Raw genomic sequence first — 19,984 nt, forward strand, 5'->3', positions numbered from 1 at the left:
ATTCCGGTATTTAACACTTTGAGTCTCATTTCTGGTTTGTTTTGGATGAACTACAGTGATGGACACTGAAATTTTGACAATGGGTCGTGTCTTGAGTTTTTGACTCGTTTAGAAGCGTCTCTTGACTGGCCATGCACAAACATGTCATTAAAACAACACTTAACGTTCATTTTCAAAACTGTGCTACTCACCGAGTGGTTCGTGGTGTTCGTTGATGATTAAAAACAAGTTGTGTAGCGAAATACAGTTTCTGTCGTGTTTTATTTGGCATTTTGTAAAATTCCATTGACTTCCCTTGGAAGACTGTTTGCTCGCTGATATATCACTCCGCCGCCGGGAAACAGAAAAGGGTCTGTTTACTTTCAGAAGAAATTTTTCCCATATTTGTAGGGCTGACATTCGATTCGTGGGTTGACATTCGATTTTCAGTTTTGAGATTCGAATATATATATATATATAAATATATATATATATATATATATATATATATATATATATATATATATATATATATATATATATATATATATATATATTTTACAGCGTTAATGCAGAGCTTTTGCCAAGCAGGAAGTGCGCTTCACGCTCCCGCTCTATAGGTGGCGCAGAGAGACCAACATCCATAGCCAACAACAGCACTAGTGGAAGAGATCACCTCAAACGGAAAGCACGCTCCTGCTTTGGCATTCACGCTAATAGTGTTGTAAATAACGTTCAGTTTCTTGCAAAAACTGATTGATTTGCTTCACAAGACGTCAATATGTCACACGGAGTTATGGGGGATTACTGTTGTATTGGATATATACGCTTTAGCTCTTAAAGTGTGCGGATCTGTTGACTTGCATGACGGAGCACTGGGGTTTCTGCAAAATATCTTCTTTATTGTTTTGCTGATGAAAAAACATATTGGATGGTGTAAGTGTTTTAAATAAACTTGATTTTGAAAGTATGCTACCGTTTTATTACAGTTTGTTGGACTACGTTCATTCATGCTTCAGACTCAAATATAGAGCGGAAGTATATACGCGGTTGTGAGGTATCTGAAAAAATAGTTCCACTATAGCAAATAACACGGATTGAAATCATACATTGCGCCAATATATTTGTTTTTAATCATCAACGAACACCACGAACCACTTGGTGAGTAGTACAGTTTTGAAAATGAACGTTAAGTGTTGTTTTAATGACATGTTTGTGCATGGCCATTGACTTCCATTCTGAAGCAGTCAAGAGACGCTTCTAAATGAGTCGAAAAGTCAAGACACGACCCATTGTCAAAATTTCTGTGTCCATCAATGTAGTTCATCCAAAACAAACCAGAAATGAGACTCAAAGTGTTAAATACCGGAATTATCCTTTAATGGGTCCAATTGGATCCAAAAACCAAAGGTCGGACCTAAGACCCGAGCAGGTTCGGGTCTAAAAGTTTCACGTGTGCCTCGACACGGGTCAGGTATAATATTAGCGACATTGTGCAATTAAAAAAAAAAAATGTGTTTTTGCCGAACAGACCCGAGAAGACCCAAACTATCTCACGTGTGTGCAAGCACTGAGTGCTTACGCTTGCGACATCATATGGCTGATGGTAGGTACATTTTTGTTGAGCCAGACCTGTCAATAAATTCTAAAAATGCACACTTAGTGGTTATCTTGGTGTCATCCTCAAATAACAAATAGAAATTAAAGCTGCAAGCAGCGATGGAAGGGCCCTCGCACGTACGAGCACCGCCACCCACAAAACTGTGAACAGTGGGGATATGAATTTTAGTGTGTAATTATATGTGGATATTTTAATTAGACTGACCAAATATGATGTTGATATTGTTAAATCTCTTGATCAGTGTTTCCTGCTGCATCTAGGTGGTGCTATGACTGTATCTGTATTTTGCTATGTTGATGGTTTCAGGCCGGGCCCCTTATTAACCATGTGAAGGGCAGGTCGGACATTGTATGCCTGAATTACAACAGCTTCCAGTTTTATGGTGAAACATCAAACTTTGCCAGGCCGCCACGGACACACCTTTCAACGAAAAGTAAAGAACTTTAGAATTTATCATCGCAAAGTCCTTAAGATCTGTCTGACCGAACAAGATGATAATCTAATTAAATTTCTATGAGCTGTAAATCACAGTGTAAAACTTGACATTTCCTGCTGCCAGCAGGTGGCGCTATGACTGTATGTGAATAATTCCATGTTGATGTGTTCAGGCCACTTATCAATCATGTGAAGTGTGGGTCAGATTAGACATTGTAAGCCTGAGTTAGAACAACTTCCTGTTTTATGGCGAAAAGCAGAAATTTGGCAGGCCACCATCGACACACCCTCCAACGAAAAGTCAAGATCTCCGCAATTTAGCATTGCAAAGGCCTTTAGATGACACAGACTAAATATGGTTTTAATCTAATGAAATCTGTAAGAGGAGTTTGTTAAAGTATAAAGCCTGGAAATGGCAAAAATTGCACTCAAACTACAGAAAAAATTAAAAGTGGCTGACTTCCTGTGGGGTTTAGAGCTTGGCTCCAAGAGACCCTTATCAAACATGTGAAGCGTGGGGCAGATTGGCCATTGTATGCCTGAGTTAGAACAACTTCCTGTTTCATGGCGAAAAGCAGAAATTTGTCGGGGCCGCCATGGACACACCCTCCAACGAAAAGTCAAAAGCTCCGCAATTTAACATCCCAAAGGCCTTAAGATGATACTGACCAAATATGATGATGATCGGATTAAATCTCTAGGAGAAGTTCGTTAAAGTACGAAGCCTGGAAATGCCAAAATATGCACAGAAATCACAGCAAAAATTAAAAATGGCCAACTTCCTGTGGGTTTCAGAGCTTGGATCCAAGGGACTTTTTTGTAGGTCTTGAGGTGATAGATGACCCTACCAAATTTTGTATCTGTACGTTTTTCGTAGCGGGAGGGTTGTTCTTTTGAAATTTTGCAGGTGGCGCTATAGAGCCATTTCTACACGCCCACTTCTGACGCCTATACCACATGTAAATTTTCGTCACATCTGACGCGTGTGCAAAGTTTCATGAGTTTTCGAGCATGTTTAGGCCCTCAAAAATGCGATTCATTTCGGAGAAGAAAAAGCAGAAGAAACTGAGCAAAAACAATAGAGCTTTGCACCTACGGTGTAGGCCATTCTGGCCTGCTCCTCGGTGCTCGGGCCCTAAAAATAATCCGAGCAAAAACAATAGGGCTTCGCACCTTTCGGTGCAGGCCATTCTGGCCTACTCCTCAGTGCTCGGGCCCTAATAATAATTTTTTATATACATTTTTAAATTATAAATTCTATATAGAACCATCTAAAAAAGGGTGCTGCTATTGTTACGAGCTGAAGAACCCTTATTTAGTACTATATAGAACCATTTTTCTTAAGAGTGTATGAGATGGGATTTTAATTAGTATTAAATGTTATTTCTATTTCTTTTTACAAATATTTAAATACATTTTAATACACATTAATATTTTTAGGATAAACCATTTTTATTTGTCATAATGTAAACATTATTTATATAGTGCAAACATAAGAACATATAGGTTATACATTGTGCACATCATATACATCAAATAGATGATAGAGAGTATAATATAACACTTTTTCAATGGTAGCTCTGTCCATGTTTGAATAGTATGTTCTTGTACAGTCTGAGTGTAAACACAGTCATTTATTCAGCCATGACAGGATGTTTACTGATGTCTGCTCCAACATCGTTGTTCTCCAAGGGGCTATATTTTCTCTACACTAGATGACTTCCCTGTACGTACATTTCCCACAGAGTGTCTGACATAAACATATTTAAGATCGTATTATTTGTTAAAAATGTGTCAGTATTTTTATTATTTACAGAAATAAGTCTAAAAAAACTTTCCTTTATTGCTGATGGTCTTAAATGTTTTTCATGTTTGGTACCATATTTAGGCCTGTTCTAATGTCTTTGCCTGTGCAGAAGCCTTTGCCTAATTAATGTTAAGGTTTTGTGTGGATGAGGCTTTTGGGTCTATCCTCCTATATGATGTTTTGGAATATTTGGCCTTGCTCATTTGATGCTGTCTGAGCAAGCACTTGTAAACTTTGTTGACAATCAGGTAGATAATCTCACAAATACACATGAAGATGCACACAGCAGAGGAGACAACCATAAAAAGAATGAAGATTTTCTTTTCTGTAGGACGGGTTATGTAGCAATTGACTATACTTGGACAAGGTTCCTGACTGCATTTGAACATCCTTGGCATATCAAAACCATAAATTAAGTAAAAAATGTAGAGGAAGCCTGAATCAAAGCCTGCTTTGAACACCAGACTGAGTATGTAGGTATACCACAGTCCTCCACGCTTCTTCCCTGGGTTTGCGTACAGTTGTCCATCTTTGTGGCGTGTAGTATATCGCTGAGCCCTCATTTCACGGTACTTGACATGAGCTAAGACCATTAGAGATGGACAAGTGCTGAAAATCAATTGAAGAGACCATAGGCGGATATGGGAGATTGGGAAATATTCGTCAAAGCAGACATTGGTACAGTCCTCCTGGGCCGTGTCGCAGACAAAGTCTTTGGTTTCATCGCCCCACACTGACTGAACGGCCACCACAAACACCATGACTCTGAATGTGAAGACCACTGATAGCCAGAGACGACCAAACATGGTAGAGTATTTGTTAACTCCACTCAACAGGTCCTGAAGGTACATCCAGTCCATCTCTGCTACGAGTAATATGGGAGTTCCAGAGTTCTAGTCCTAAAAAGTAAACATGTACAATATTGACTGTAAATATTGAATCTATTTAATCAGTTTACTTTTTGGGGGGGGGGGGTGACATGTGACATTCTCTTTAACCCTTAAATCCATAAATGCTTCACCAATCATTATTATACAGTGTTCGAATTATGTCAAAGCTTATGGGGTCCCCTAGCTAAGCTCCACCCCTTGGCCAAGCTCCACCCCCTCATTATAGGGTCGCTGTGATTTTACAAAGTAAGATGTGATTGTCCTTGATCAACAATCATCTGATGCTGGTTTTAATCAAAGAAACCCCAGATTACCCTTAAAGGTGGAAAAGAGGATGTTTGTTTAATACATTTTTGCAATATTACCTGAAACTGTCTTTACTAAATGATAAAAGATTATTTATTAGGCGCACTGAAAGTAATAAAATTAATATATGTCATCTGTGCATAAGGTAGGGCCTTATAAACATCAGCCAATCGTTGATGCAATCATCGCAATCGTCATTGGCCCTCTGGCTTGTCAATCACTGCCATTACGTTTCTTGCGAGAGACGTGCGCGCTCCAGTAACGTTATACGAGTGACGCATGTGCATAGCGCATGAAACTCCGTCTTAAGTTTCGGTTCATTTTCATTTTCGCTCCTGCTTTCCTCCTCGAATCTGCACCATGGAAGAGAAGAAACCCGAAGGAGGACGCAAAAGAAAGAGTTTTTAAGTCGCTGAAAAGAGGAGAAAATTGTCAGAATAATGTAAACAAACCAGAGCCGTTATTGGAGAAACATTTCAACACTGGAGAGCAATGAAGGAACAGAGAGGTGTCAAGACAGACGCGCAGGTCGCAAAAATTCTCCTCGACAGGTAACAGTGATTATTCTTTCTTTGTGGAATAATTATTGTTGTATTGTTATTCCGGTATATCGACGTTGTTCTTGTACTGTAGTTGTAAGTGACCAGTCTGCTACATGCTAGTTGAAATGGGAGTAGCGTCGACTGATCTAACTTTACGTCTTATGTGTTTATTATCATATCATTTCACATAATGAATCCACTGACGCGACACAGCATATGTCAGTGGTAAACAAACACTCGTGTTCAAATACTAGTGCACGAGTTATGGAAGGCGTTTCCTAGAAATGAGCTGTGAAGGAGGGAGGCTGTTCTTGCGCATGCGCTTATTTAAAAAACTCAGTAACGGTCTTTGGATTCTCAGTCGGCGGAAACATCCTCTTTTGCGCCTTTAACTCAAAAAAATGTTTACCCCTCAAATTAGTGTGAAACACTGGCAAGGCCAGAAATTTTACACAGAATAGGGGTGAAAAAGGGTGGACCTCATTCTTAAATTACATAATTTTACTATATAGTAGTGGTTAAATGGATTACATTGCGTTTTTTGAGTCATAGATCGAATAATTTTTAGATCATCAAAACTGGGGGTGGGAAACATGAGAATTTAAAATGAATGTAGTATTTTAATTTTAATAAAAACAAGGGGAACCCCCTAATTTATATATTTTTTGCATTATGGGGCGTCCTTTAAGGCTTATAGGAGGTCCGGGAACCCCCAGACCCCCTTCAATTCAAACACTGTTATATTATATCAGCCTAAAAGAGGTCTATAAAGACCCTGACATATGTATCAAGGGTTAAATATTAATATTGTAAAAACATTATGGGCATTTAAGTAATAAACCTATGTGATAATCATTCTGCCATTTCACAACAGTACAAAGGAATGGCACCTATAGCTTCTAAAGAATTCCAAAATTCCATGCTTTAAACAAACACAAAATACTTTTGGTTTCTTTATTACTCATAATAAAGAATAGTTTATTTAATAGTTTTCCATAAGACTGCATGGAAACTGATGTTTAGCTTTTTAAGGATTACGTTTGTCATTAGCTTATAACAAAATTTAAATACTGTTTATTCAAAGACCGCCTCTTTTCATTCTTTATATTAAAGACCACTAATTTTGTAATGGCACCCAAGGATGCCACATCAAGAAAATCAATGGAAAGGTTGCCAAAGGCATGAGTGGTTTTCCGTCACATAACATATTCCTTTAGTGTTGCTTTATTTTATTATTCTTCATTGTTCCCTTAATAGGTTTGCAATTAGCATTTCTAGTGCATCTACCATTGAATGTGTGTGTTATGTTCAAAACAACCTCAACCCAAACTAAATGACATGAAATTAGACATTAAAATTTACATATAGGATTTCATGTTGCTGTTTTGACGTGAAACCTTGTTACAGGAAACAATAACTCCCTCAGTTTCCCAGAGCCTTAAATTAAAAACTTAAGTTTTTATTTTCTCTTAACAGTGCTTGTTGATGTAAAACGGTGTTCAGTGTGTACAGTATATACATTTAATTTACATTTAACACATACTGTATAGCAGAATAAAATTACTTACTAAAAGTGTTAGCTCCACTTACTGTATGTGTTTCCCGGCCGGCCGTGGCCAACAAATCACAAGCATTAACTTTAAAAAAGTTACCTGATGGCAAACAGAAATGTTACCTTTACAAACTACACGATGAAAGGTCAAAATAATATTTTTTACAATATCTGCAAGTCAGCCTCTTTAGTCAGAGCAAATAAAATCATAAGTCCACTTACCTTACAGTTTCCTGAATGGTACTGTATAAAGACTTCAGTTGAAACTAATCAAACAGAAAAGCTGTTTTTGTTTTGGTTTTTTAATCCAGACTGATTTGATTGGTGGAAGGGCCGTGTCCTAGCAGATCTATAAGCTACTGGGCGTAAAAACAGAACCTTTAAATCAAAAGAAATGAAAGTGTGCTCAGATCTATTTGAATCATATTTTTTTCTCTAATTATCCTCAAATTTAAAGGTTTTATTTTTAAAATTGTTTATTTAATATCATTATAAAGTTTTATCAATCTTGTTTTAAAAGCAAATTGAGATAAAATGTTTCAGTTAGGCCTATATGTTTGTAGCCACATTGTCCCTGCTCAATTGAGTCCTTCATAAGAAAAAAAAAAACATTCAGTTTAACTAAAAGAAGAGAGTATTTTATTACAGAAATTAATCAATAAAAAAATCAGTACAAATATTGGTTTGCCTTTTGGTTTCTCATTCTCTTTTACATGGTCATATATGGAATAAGAAAATTGCAAACACAGTTTGACATAAAAGCTATATACTGTAGCAATAACTGAAAAAAATCAAAGCAGTAGAAAATAAAGGAGTCAAAGTGAAAGTATATCTTTATGGGGTGGTTTCCCGGACAGGGATTAGCTTAATCCAGGACTAGGCCTTAGTTTAATTAGGAAACATAACTAGTTTTAACAAACATGCCTTACTAAAAACATTACCTGTGTGCATTGTGAGGCAAAACAAAGGGGCCTGATGTATTTTAAGATATGTCAGTGCAAGTTGTTTTCAGTTTGGACAGCTCTTAAAAATGTTTTAGTCTAGGACTAGTCTAATCCCTGTCCGGGAAACCGCCCCAATGACACCTAGTAGACTTATATTTAGAAATAGACACAGTATGACTAAAACAACATTCCATCAAAAGGTGGATCACTATTGTCAATGTGTTTGACAAGGAGCACACTCAATATCATGGGCATAAAAGAAATGGACATAGAAAGAGAAAAGAGAAACAGATAGAAAAGAGACAATAAAGTGAAAGGAACATAAAAATAATTTTGTAGGGTATCTATTTTAAATACTTCCTCACAAAAGACATGACCACAGTGTTTCTTACAGTGCAGTGGAAAATGCTTTATTTTTTTTATATGCCATATACAAAGACAGTGCATGTGTGCAGTGGCTAAATATTTACAAATATTTGTCATGTTGCTTCTGTGAAGCTCTCAGGGCGTAATTGGATGCAACTCTTACCTCCGTGCTGTCAAAAGGCATTTGTTTACAAGCTCTGGCTGTCAGACTGTCTCTTTATCCTCTGTGAAATTTTGTATGCAGATATAAAGCAGTTTTGTGTTTATCTATACATACATATATCATATGCAGAACATGTATTTGTAAGCATTGTCACAAATATGACATATTGCATGTCTCTTTAGATTGGATTGGACTCCTATCACTTACTTGCTCTCTATAACACACTGTAAGATTTAAATTTATGTTATTTATTGGCAATATTTTGTTCAAAGTTAAATGAACATTAAACATTTACAAGTCTTTGTCTTTACAGAGTAAAACTAAAAAAACAGCATCAAGCAAAACATTCTGGGAAACAAAATCTGAAGCAAAAAACAGAAAAAGGTTGATGATGATTTCTGGTTCCCAGAAAGCTTTGTATGAGGCTGTTATTGTATAGTTTTATTCCGTAAAGATAAAGACTTATTAATATTTAAAATTTATTTAACTTTGAACAAACTCTTGCCAGTAAATAACATACATTTAAATCTACGGTAAGTTACCTGCAACCCAGTTGCAATAACACTGTAATTTCTACTGATTTTTTTTACAGTCCATGAGAAAGGTCTTCATTAGGCAGAGTTTCCCAAACTTGGGTTCAAGAAGGAATTGCAAGGAATTCGTAAGTTGATGAAAAAAGAATCAAATGTAATTAAATCATAAAGGGGCGGTTTCACTGACAGGCATGGCCGGACTTACCATTGGGCTTGATTGGGCTTGAGCCCAAGGGCCCCGGCCAATAGGGGCCTCCGTGCTTGCTTCCGCTAGTTTGATTTGTTCAGTCGTTTTCATTTTTTATTCTACAGCCTGTTGGTTGGTGCGGAATTGTTTGGTGCTGCATTTAATTCGTTAATATATATATATATATATATATATATATATATATGTCAGTCATCTTGGTGCTGAATATGACACGCTGAGTTTACTGCTTTTGAAACCCATAGATGCTAGTATAATGGCGAATACGCGAAATGGGAGTCATGAATGAGCTTTACATATAACGAGAAAGAGCAACGCGAAAATGAAGCGCTCAGTATGAAAAATATTACTAGAGTAGGCTATGGTCTTGTGACTCTGTTTTTTCTTGTTTATTTGTAAGCTAACGTGATACGCCGACATACGCAGTATACGAATGGTCAAGGATTTCCGTATACCGATTTAAAAAAGCGTGAGGATACTTAACAGTGTGTGACAAACCTTTGACATTTTCATTCATAAATTGACATCTGAATCACTCACCATTCGCATGCTCCACTTGCTACTTTGACGGGTTTAACCTCATATACAGTCGGCTATTTGGTGCATTTGACTTCATGCGGCACTGCGCGATCCGATCATCATATGAAATCAAATTATCGCGGCGCAAAAGTGACTGTAAAGCAGACGGGTGTATTCATGTGGTTCAACCCATACGGAAATGTAATATATGACATATATGTCCCTATATCAAAACCGATCTTGGCATATATGCTACATATATATGCAATATATTAATATCACATATATAGATCCTCTGGATATATGAATGTGTTTGTTTTAAACCTATATGAAATACTCATATTAAAATGTAGGTATATAAATACATATATGAATATCAAATATATGGATACTCTTGATATATGAGATATATGTTTTAAACCTATATGAAATACTCATATTAAAAGGTATAAAATACATATATTATTAAAACTGCAAGCAGTGATGGAAGGGCCCTCGCACACATGACACCGCCACGCCGTAGCATAAGAATTAAAGGGAACAGTAGTAAATAGGCATTTAAGCATGTAAACATTGGTGAACCATTTAAAAGTGTAGTATAATGTGCCACATTTCCTGTTGCTAATTACAAATGACAGCGAGGTAGCTTCGTGTAAGATAGCATGAGAGAGAGAGAGAGAGAGAGAGAGTGAGCGAGTGAGCGAGTGTGTGTGAGTGAGTGTGTGGGTATGAGTGACTACATGTAAATATTGGCACGTAGATGTGTTCAGTATAGGACTCTTATTGATCATGTAAAATGTATGGCAGAACTGACTTTGAATAATCAGTGTAAAACATGTTACTTCGTGTTGGCAGCAGGTGGCGCTATGGCCATAAGTGACTATTGGCACGTAGATGTGTTCAGTCCAGGACTCTTATTGATCATGTAAAATGTAGGGCAGAACTGACTTTGAATAATCATTGTAAAACATGTTACTTCTTGTTGGCAGCTGGTGGCGCTATGACTATAAGTGACTATTGACATGAAGATGTGTTCAGTTCAGGACTCTTATCAATCATGTGAAGTTTGGGACAAATCCGACATTGCATAATCATTGTAAACATGTCACTTCCTGTTGCCAGCTGGCAGCGCTATAACTATAAGTGACTATTGACATGTAGATGTGTTCAGTCCAGGACTCTTATGAATCATGTGGAGTTTGTGACTGATCAGACATTGCATAATCATTGTAAACATGTCACTTCCTGTTGGCAGCTGGTGGCGCTATGACTATAAGTGACTATTGACATGAAGATGTGTTCAGTTCAGGACTCTTATCAATCATGTGAAGTTTGGGACAAATCCGACTTTGCATAATCATTGTAAACATGTCACTTCCTGTTGCCAGCTGGCAGCGCTATAACTATAAGTGACTATTGGCGTGTAGATGTGTTCAGTCCAGGACTCTTATGAATCATGTGGAGTTTGTGACTGATCAGACATTGCATAATCATTGTAAACATGTCACTTCCTGTTGCCAGCTGGTGGCGCTATGACTATAAGTGACTATTGACATGAAGATGTGTTCAGTTCAGGTCTCTTATCAATCATGTGAAGTTTGGGACAAATCCGACATTGCATAATCATTGTAAACATGTTACTTCCTGTTACCAGCTGGTGGCGCTATAACCATAAGTGACTATTGACATGTAGATGTGTTCAGTCCAGGACTCTTATTAATCATGTGAAGTTTGGGACAGATCAGACATTGCATAATCATTGTAAACATGTCACTTCCTGTTGCCAGCTGGTGGCGCTATAACCATAAGTGACTATTGACATGTAGATGTGTTCAGTCCAGGACTCTTAGCAATCATGTGAAGTTTGGGACAGATCGGACACTAGCCATGTTTCCATCCACATGTTTTTATCCAAATTAAGTGATATCGAATGAAAAATGCGTTATGGAAACAGTAAAATTCAATTGAATTTCATGAATATCGACTCAAAAGAAATACGTTCGATCTCATCGGATTTTATCTTGATCGATATACGGCTTATGCGATAAACGCTGATGGAAACGTTATTTGCCGAATAAATAATGATTTGCGATTAAGGTTTAAGTCCTTTTATGGTTGCAACACACACACCAAACAAAGAAGAAAAAGTTTTAGGTCATTTCCGCTCTGGTGGCACACATGGCGTGTGTCATCAAAGTCAGATGTAAGTGGACAAACGACGAGACGAGATTCATTTTAAATTTAATTTACCAAAATAACGGCTATTTTAGAGCTGAAGATCTTTGCCCGAACCCAACGGGTTCGGTTGGATTCGGGCTTCATTTCTAACATTTTACACGGGCTCGTGCTCCGCCTTTGCACGGTAAATGAGCGGTCAAGTTCAATGCTGCTGAATGCCCTATCAGTAAGCGCAGGACCACGCTGAAGCCATTTACAGTGGATTTAATAATTTCTTCAACAAAAATGCCTAAACTTGGTGAGTAAAGGTTTTTTAATGTATAACTAAATATTACTTAGTCTTAAATACATAATTTAGACAGAGGATAGACTACTGTTGGCATTAATGTAAAGAAAGTGCCGAAGCAAATACCACGGAACCTTTATCTTAATTTCGTTATTCCCAAATAACCATCTTATTCAGAATGGATGGAAACTTAGCTACTGTATGCCTGAGTTCCAGCAACCTGTTTCATAGCGAAACATCAAACTTTGGCTGGCCGAAACAGACACAAATTTTAACATGGAATCAAATCCTTCGCAATTTAGCATCAAAAAGGCCTTAAGATGAGACTCGCCAAATATGATGATGATCCGACGAAAACTGTAGGAGGAGTTAGTTATAGTATGACTGCTGGAAATGAGAAAAACTGAGCCAAAATTTGAAAAATAATTCAAAATAGCTGACTTCCTGTTTGGTTTAGGGCGTTGGTCCAAGATACTTTTTTGTAGGACTTGTAATAATACATGAGCATACCGAAATTCGTACATGTACATTAAACACAGTCCAAGGGCTGCTTCATTGAATATTTGAAAGTGGCGCTAAAACATGTCCCTTCAGGTTGCCAGCTGGTGGCGCTGTGACTATAAATGAAAATTGTTATGTAGATGTGTTCAGGTCAGGACTCTTAGCAATCATGTGAAATTTGGGACAGATCAGACATTGTATGCATGAGTTCCAGCAACTTCCTGTTTCATGGGAAAACATCAAATTTGTTGGGCCAGAACCGACACAAATTTTTACGTAGAGTCAAATCCTTCGCAATTCAGCATCACAAAGGCCTTAAGATGACACTCACCAAATATGAAGATGATCCGAGGAAAACTGTACGAGGAGTCTGTTAAAGTATGACGGCTTGAAATGACAAAAACTTCGCCCAAATCACAAAAATAACTCAGAATAGCTGACTTCCTGTTTGGTTTACGGCTTCGCTCCAAGAGACTTTTTTGCAGGCCTTGTCATGCTACAGAAGTGTACCGTAATTGTACGTCAAACACAGTCCGAGGGCTGCTTCGTTGAATATTTGTAGGTGGCGCTATAGAGCTATTTTCCCACGCCTAATTCCAAAGCCTACACCACATGTAAATTTTCATCACTCTTGACATCTGTGCAAAATTTCATGAGTTTTCGAGTATGTTTAGGCCCTCTAAAGTCCAGCTGAAGTTGGAGAAAAAAAAAACTCCTTGAAGAACAATAGGGTCCTCACACCCCGGTGTGCTCGGGCCCTAATAATTGGAGCAGTGAGCCAAAATGGTTGCGAGGCAACCAATCTTTCTGTCTGATTGGTGCATGCAGGGCTGCAGACTGCACACACTTCGGGTCCAGTCAGGTTAAAAATAATTGCCACTTGGTAGGGTCGGACTCATGTCTAATTTTCTCAGATTTGTCTCGGGTCCGCTCTTACTTTATTTATGCAAGTCAGGTTCGGGTAAAAAGTGATTTAGGTCATTTCAGGTCGGGAACATTTTTTGGAACCAAGAAGACCTCTACTCTAAAATAGATTATCTCTGATGACAAGCAAATAATTAGGTAAAATAACTTAGTTTATACCACGGGCCTGTTGAATGCTTTATTATGATTGGCTGAGAAATGTTCCATGGGTGTTTTCTGTAAACCGCACACGACGGGCCGTTGAATTATTCAAAAATAGTGCTTGCTCCCCCCTCGTTTTTAGGACACCGAAACATTTTAATTTTGACAAGGTATTTGTTCCAGAGGTCAGTTTAGCCACTAGCCAGAGCAAAACAAAAATAGACCGGAAGTTAACTTAATGCACGTGAGGCCAATGAAACCATCTAAAAGGTTATAACTCTCACATGCGAACACGTATTTGAGTATAGCATCATTCATGATGTTGGATCTATAGGCGGTTTCAGCAGTAACAACATTAACACGCGGCTTTCGTGGTCAACATGTAACTTCCGGTAAACTCCGAAAAAATAAACAACAACAAAGTCCTTTTAAAGTAGTTAATTATATAACAAGCAAAATAAACAACACGTAGATTTATTACATAGGAACCCAAAACATTTGTTATTTTCGACGAGGTATTTGTTTAAGAGTTCAGTTTCAGCAACTAGTCAGACCATTAAAGCTGACATAACAGAAACAGGAAGTAAAGTTCGGACCAGACGCTAATCGCGTCACACCACCTGCGCCTGATGAAACGGTCTATAACGTTATACCTTTCTGAGATGCACCTATATTTGATGCAATGAATTATATAATAAAAAATAAATAATATTATATAAATAAAAATATGATATCGTTATGGCCTGTAACATCTTGGGATTCATGACAATGACCACCAAATAATTGTTTTAACAACGTTCACACTAAAGCACTAATCTAGAGTTAATTAAGTGAAATCAAGCATCTGAACTTCATGTACAGTAGAAGAAAAATTAATGTTTAGTATTTCCTAAACCTTGCATAGAAAAACAAGCCTTTTTACAGTCATTTTAAAACATAAAATTGTCAAACACTTCAAAGCTCAAATCACTTTACCCACCATCTCCTCGACCTTCTCATGATCACAGTCGACCGCTGCATGACTCTCCGAGTGCCAAATCTCCTTCACCTCAGACAGGCCCAGGTCCATTTGGTCCATGGCATTTTGAAGGTCTTGAAGTTTTTCCAGTGCCCAGTCAACCTCATGTTGCCAGCTGAACCGCTCCAAATTCTGCTCAACCTTCCCTTCCTGCTCTGCATCTGATAACGGGTAAAAACTGCTTTCAGAAATTGTATTTTTAAAAGATAACCTGGCTTTGTTTGATTGCTGGATATTCTGCTTATTTTTAGGACAGGGACACAAGTTACCGATGAGGAGAAAAGGGCGGGACTGACTCGCGTTTCTAGACTTCAGATACGAGCGCGGCTGCTCACGGAGCATGCGCGCTAACCGCCAAACAAACAACGATATATTTAAAAGTAATTATACTACAAAAAAACATAATATAGTACATATGATGCAAGTACACTAGTTAATCGTTCGCGGCCCATTTGAGAAATTAACTTAATATTTATTCGGAAAACGTAAAAAAAACAATTCCTAACTCTCCGATAATCATTATCCGATTCTTCTGATTGGTCGATAGGATGGAGAGGCTGCAGTCTGATAGGTCCGTTTTCCTAAAACCCACCCCATCACTAAAGCAATTAAAAGAAACACGTGATGTTTATTTTATTATGAACAAATGTACATTTATACATGGCATGCATACTTGTTATACAGTAAAAAATAAAAATAAGCAAGGCACAAACATTAGAAAAATAAATAAATAAATAAATAAAAGAAAATAAATAGTAAACATGCGACGTGAACTAAGCAAATTTATATTTAAATAATATTCTTTTATTAATATTTTAATAAATTATATAAATTATATGTTTTAAACAATTTTAAAGCAGGATTCAAATATCAGAAATGAAAAACCAGTCTCATAAATCTGTTAAAATTAACTGATTTCAGATACTTACATTTACAATATAACATTTTTTAATGAAATATTTTAGATATGAAGATAAACCATATACATGATACTGTGGGCTGGCCCTTACCAAAGTTATTTCTTTACACAAGAATGTAATCCTTTGAATCAGCTGTTATAAATCCAGCACAGATTTATATTCTCCCCTTTCAAACATTTTTTAACGTTTCAATTTGTGTCCTGTAAGGTTTATTGTCTCTACTGAGCCGCTACAGAGACATAAATCAACCAGCACTGATACTGTACACCAAAACTGTGACCTCCAGAAATAAAAGGTGCAATAAAATTTGTGGTTCAGTGCAAGATTTACATCAGAAAGACACCATTTACATCAGAAAGATAACAGAATATATGACTGCTAGTGGAATCTATTGCAATGATATGATACACCAGGAGTAAGTGATCTTTTATTTAAATCAAGCCTTATTAATACACCACGAATAAAATGCAGAAAAAAAGAACAACAATTTTATAAAAATGTCTCAGTTTTTTCTTTAAGATAGCAACAGACCTCTGCGCACATGTCCATAATGATCCTAATTTCTGAAACTCAGATTTGCAGAGATGCCAAAATCCTCGAACGCTTCTCATCAGATTCTTCCAAGACCAAATAATTAATTTGATTAATTTTACATTTGCATTGTTATACCTTATGTCAACAACTGTCTCTTTTGTTTTTCACTAACACATTTTAAGAGCAACACATATAGAGACAAAGTTGATGAGCTTAAATCTCCTATAAGCAATGCAAGAAAAATGGCTGGGTGATAAAAGACAAACACATACATCTCACCTGCATCTGATTCAGTATTTCTCTGGACTTCAGTTGTTGTAGGTTGAACATCCAGAAACAGACAGATCTGATTCAGAGATCTGTTTACATTCTGTCTGCAACCAGTCAGTTGTTCACTGCTGAAGGCCTGTGTCAAAAACATTCAACATTAAGAGATAATTCAATATAAGAAAACAATATAAAACATAAGATGAGTGATGAACAACAAAATGAAAATGAAAACCATTCATCTAGATTTTGTGTGGTCAATGTGAGAAGCAAAACTTCTGATTTATTCTGTGTGTGGTTTCCAATGATAAAGCATTCATTACATTTAGACACTTTTATCAAAAGCGACGTACATTGCATTATCTGGGTTTAAACCCATAACCTTTACCCTGGTAATGCAATGCTCTACTGAGTTATAGGAGCAAGATCTCTACTGAAGTCAGCTTTTTATCACAAACCTGCATCATCTAAAAAAATAACATGTAAAATGTCACATTGAATGTAATAATATAGATTATTTATATTATGTATTTAATTATTTATAATTTATATTATTAAATGCTGTTTCAGAAACAAACTGTGTTGCGTATACAGTAAATTAAAAATCCAGTTATTCTTTAATAAAGAAAGTGATATCAAAGTATATTCAATATATATGAAAAAAATTCAAGAATCATTTTTTAATTTGTTTTCAAAGTAGCGCAGGTGTGGAAGAAACTGTAATATTAAACATATTAAAGAGGCCATTTCACAAAACTTTTTTAAGATGTAAAATAAATCTTTGGTGTCCCCAGAATACATAAGTTTTATTCAGAATAACATGTAGATAATTTATTATAACATGTTAAAATTGCCACTTTGTAGGTGTAAGCAAAAATGTGCTGTTTGGGCGTGTCCTTTAAAATGCAAATGAGCTGATGAAATGCAAACACTGATCACCATAATGGTGGTTCATAATTGAAACTCAATTGTGCTGTCAATTATTTTCTCTCTCTCTTTTTCTCTGCACTAAATGGCAGTGGCGTGGTTGGATAGTGCAGATTAAAGGGCGGCATTATCCCCTTCTGACATCACAAGGGGAACCAAATTTCAGTGACTGCACATGCTTGCAGAGAATGGTTTACCAAAACTAAGTTACTGGGTTGATCTTTTTCACATTTTCTAGGTTGTTAGAAGCACTGACTGATATGTCCCCTTTAAATTTAAATGAATAAAACTGTTTAAACATCATCACAAACAATACTCTGTAACACTTACACAACCTTTCAGTGTTTTTTAATGTTTTGAAAATGAACATATAGTGTGACTGACCATACAGTTATATTGTTGCTTCAGTAATTTATGTCGATCTTCACCAGCGTCTCTCTGCTGTGTCAGTTCTTCATCCTTCAGCTTTATCCAGAACCAAAGCTCCTGTAGGACTGTTATGAGTTCAGTCCATTTATCTGCATCGACCTCCTCTAAACACTCTCTGAGTTAAACACAAGTTCAAAACAATACTGAAAGTGCAATGAACGTCTGCATTTACATGTCAATACTGCTGGATAAACAACACAGACTATAATGTACCTTCTGGAGACTATGTGGCCAACAGGGTCCAACTCTTGTGACGTTGCTTTTGATATCTGACTCCCGAGGGCTCTTTTAGGAGGATTACTCTCGCTGTCAACTTCTGTCTGAATATCCTGAGAAGAGATGGACTAAACAAATAAATAAAGAAACTTTTCTTGCAAAGTATGCTCACACACGAGAAATGTTTTGTTGTGGAGGCTTTCAGAGCTCAGAAGACTGAAACAGGTACATAGATAATAAAAACATTTAGTTAACCAAAATAAAAAACAAGTAAGTTAATGCACGATGTGTCCTTTAAAAAATACATCAAACATGACCCTGTCTGAAATCCAAGCTAAAGTCTCAATCTGATTTTGGTGAGCATCGAGCACAAGTTAACTTATTGATTAACCTTATCAATATTAAATATATCAACATTTTCACAGAATGTTCTTTAACTTTATAATTTTATGTCAGAAAAAATTGTCAAAAATGGTCCCTATAGCTGTCACTTGGGCATGGTACTCTTTCATAAAGAACACCTTTCCACCTAAAAGCAAATATTGGTATGGTACATATTAGGACTTTTTTAAAGTTACTGCCCCAGTGACAGATTGCGACAATTTTTTCTGACAGTTTTACAGGCAGGGTCACATATATTTGAATTACAGAAGACCTGTCTACTTAGAAAAGTAAAAATCTGACTTGACTTTGATCAATAAGTGCTGCCTTTAAAACCTGCATTTATGGTTGCAGGGTTTTTAAAGCCTCCACAGTCATATGACTTGTTAGTTTATGTCAGGGAAAAATGCATCTCTCTCCTCTCTACTTTGGAGCTGTGGGGATTACAACCATAAAGGCTCATCTCCTGCGCAGTGTCTAAAGTAGGGAAAGATTTTATACGGCACACAGAAACAGCCTCAAACACAAGCAGACGGCACAGACGTCTTATTATGCAGTACACATTAAAGTGCCAATCCCATTATCTGTGGACAGCACTTAGTGCAAGAAGAAATAACATTAGCTGTTTTCATTACTGCCAAACATATTAAAAACAATGTGATCTAGAAGGAAAAAGTTGACCAGATATCTAACCACCTATATCGATTTGTTTAATTGTTGTCATAAATTATTATATTTATGCTGTGCAAACAAATTTGCACATGTAATTAAATTATACAGAGTCGTAATTAATGAATATATTATGTTTTTCTTGGGTCTATATTGACTACTTAATTCACATTTTCACATGAAAGCACTTACCAAATTATTTAACAGTACAATTATGCATCAGATGAAACATAAGGAGGGACAAACACAACATTTTGTATTACTCATACAAGAAAATGCTTTAATATAAATTAAAAGTAATTGCTGGCACCGATGCAAAACTTCTTATGAGTAAAAATTGCAATAAAAGTGATCACAAATCTTTTCTTTTATAAGGAGGAACATAAAACATTTAAATTTACATAAGCAACACCCTATATAGTTTTTTTCTTATGGTATCAATCACGTTCTGTTGTTTCAGCAGATCTTGCATGGTATTGCATTTATTAATTTTACATTTAATTTATTTTTCAGTAGGGTTGCATTGTCCCCTGTTAGTAACTGAGCAATTATGCGAAATTGCAAATTTTATTAGCATTTTCCATGTGTAGATGTTAAGACTAACATAACTCAAATGCAAATGTAAACCATTTGCATTTGCGTGAATGTACAATGTATGCCAAATTTCAAATGGAAAAGCAAAATCCAGTGCAATTGAATTTCCTCTGTTTTACGAATTGCAACCCGCCATA

General features: G+C 36.5%; 2 protein-coding genes across 8 annotated transcripts in view; both read right to left on the reverse strand.

The window, feature by feature from the left end:
- The window catches only part of LOC129418138 (utrophin), a 41,601-nt gene that overhangs the window by 18,773 nt on the left and 2,844 nt on the right, over positions 1-19,984 (reverse strand). For all 7 annotated transcript variants that reach the window (XR_012370641.1, XM_073869941.1, XM_073869940.1 and 4 more), the window contains exons 2-5: positions 18,201-18,316; positions 17,943-18,102; positions 16,644-16,770; positions 14,872-15,071 (exon numbers count right to left, since the gene is read on the reverse strand). Coding sequence is in view for 6 of the 7 variants with exons in the window: in XM_073869941.1 (XP_073726042.1) it covers positions 14,872-15,071; positions 16,644-16,770; positions 17,943-18,102; positions 18,201-18,316 (603 nt within the window). In the remaining variant the exon portion in view is untranslated. The remainder of the gene's footprint in view (positions 1-14,871; positions 15,072-16,643; positions 16,771-17,942; positions 18,103-18,200; positions 18,317-19,984) is intronic.
- On the reverse strand, positions 3,585-4,712 carry LOC141365202 (gap junction beta-3 protein-like). The gene has a single exon (XM_073869160.1). It carries the CDS (start codon positions 4,700-4,702, stop codon positions 3,962-3,964), a length of 741 nt encoding a protein of 246 aa, XP_073725261.1. The 5' UTR covers positions 4,703-4,712; the 3' UTR covers positions 3,585-3,961.

Source organism: Misgurnus anguillicaudatus, chromosome 7 (assembly GCF_027580225.2).
Source record: "Misgurnus anguillicaudatus chromosome 7, ASM2758022v2, whole genome shotgun sequence".
NCBI classification, from domain to species: Eukaryota; Metazoa; Chordata; class Actinopteri; order Cypriniformes; family Cobitidae; genus Misgurnus; species Misgurnus anguillicaudatus.

Excerpts from the sequence above, each read along its gene's own strand:
- LOC141365202 (XM_073869160.1), bottom strand. The coding sequence starts at position 4,702 with ATGGACTGGATGTACCTTCAGGACCTGTTGAGTGGAGTTAACAAATAC.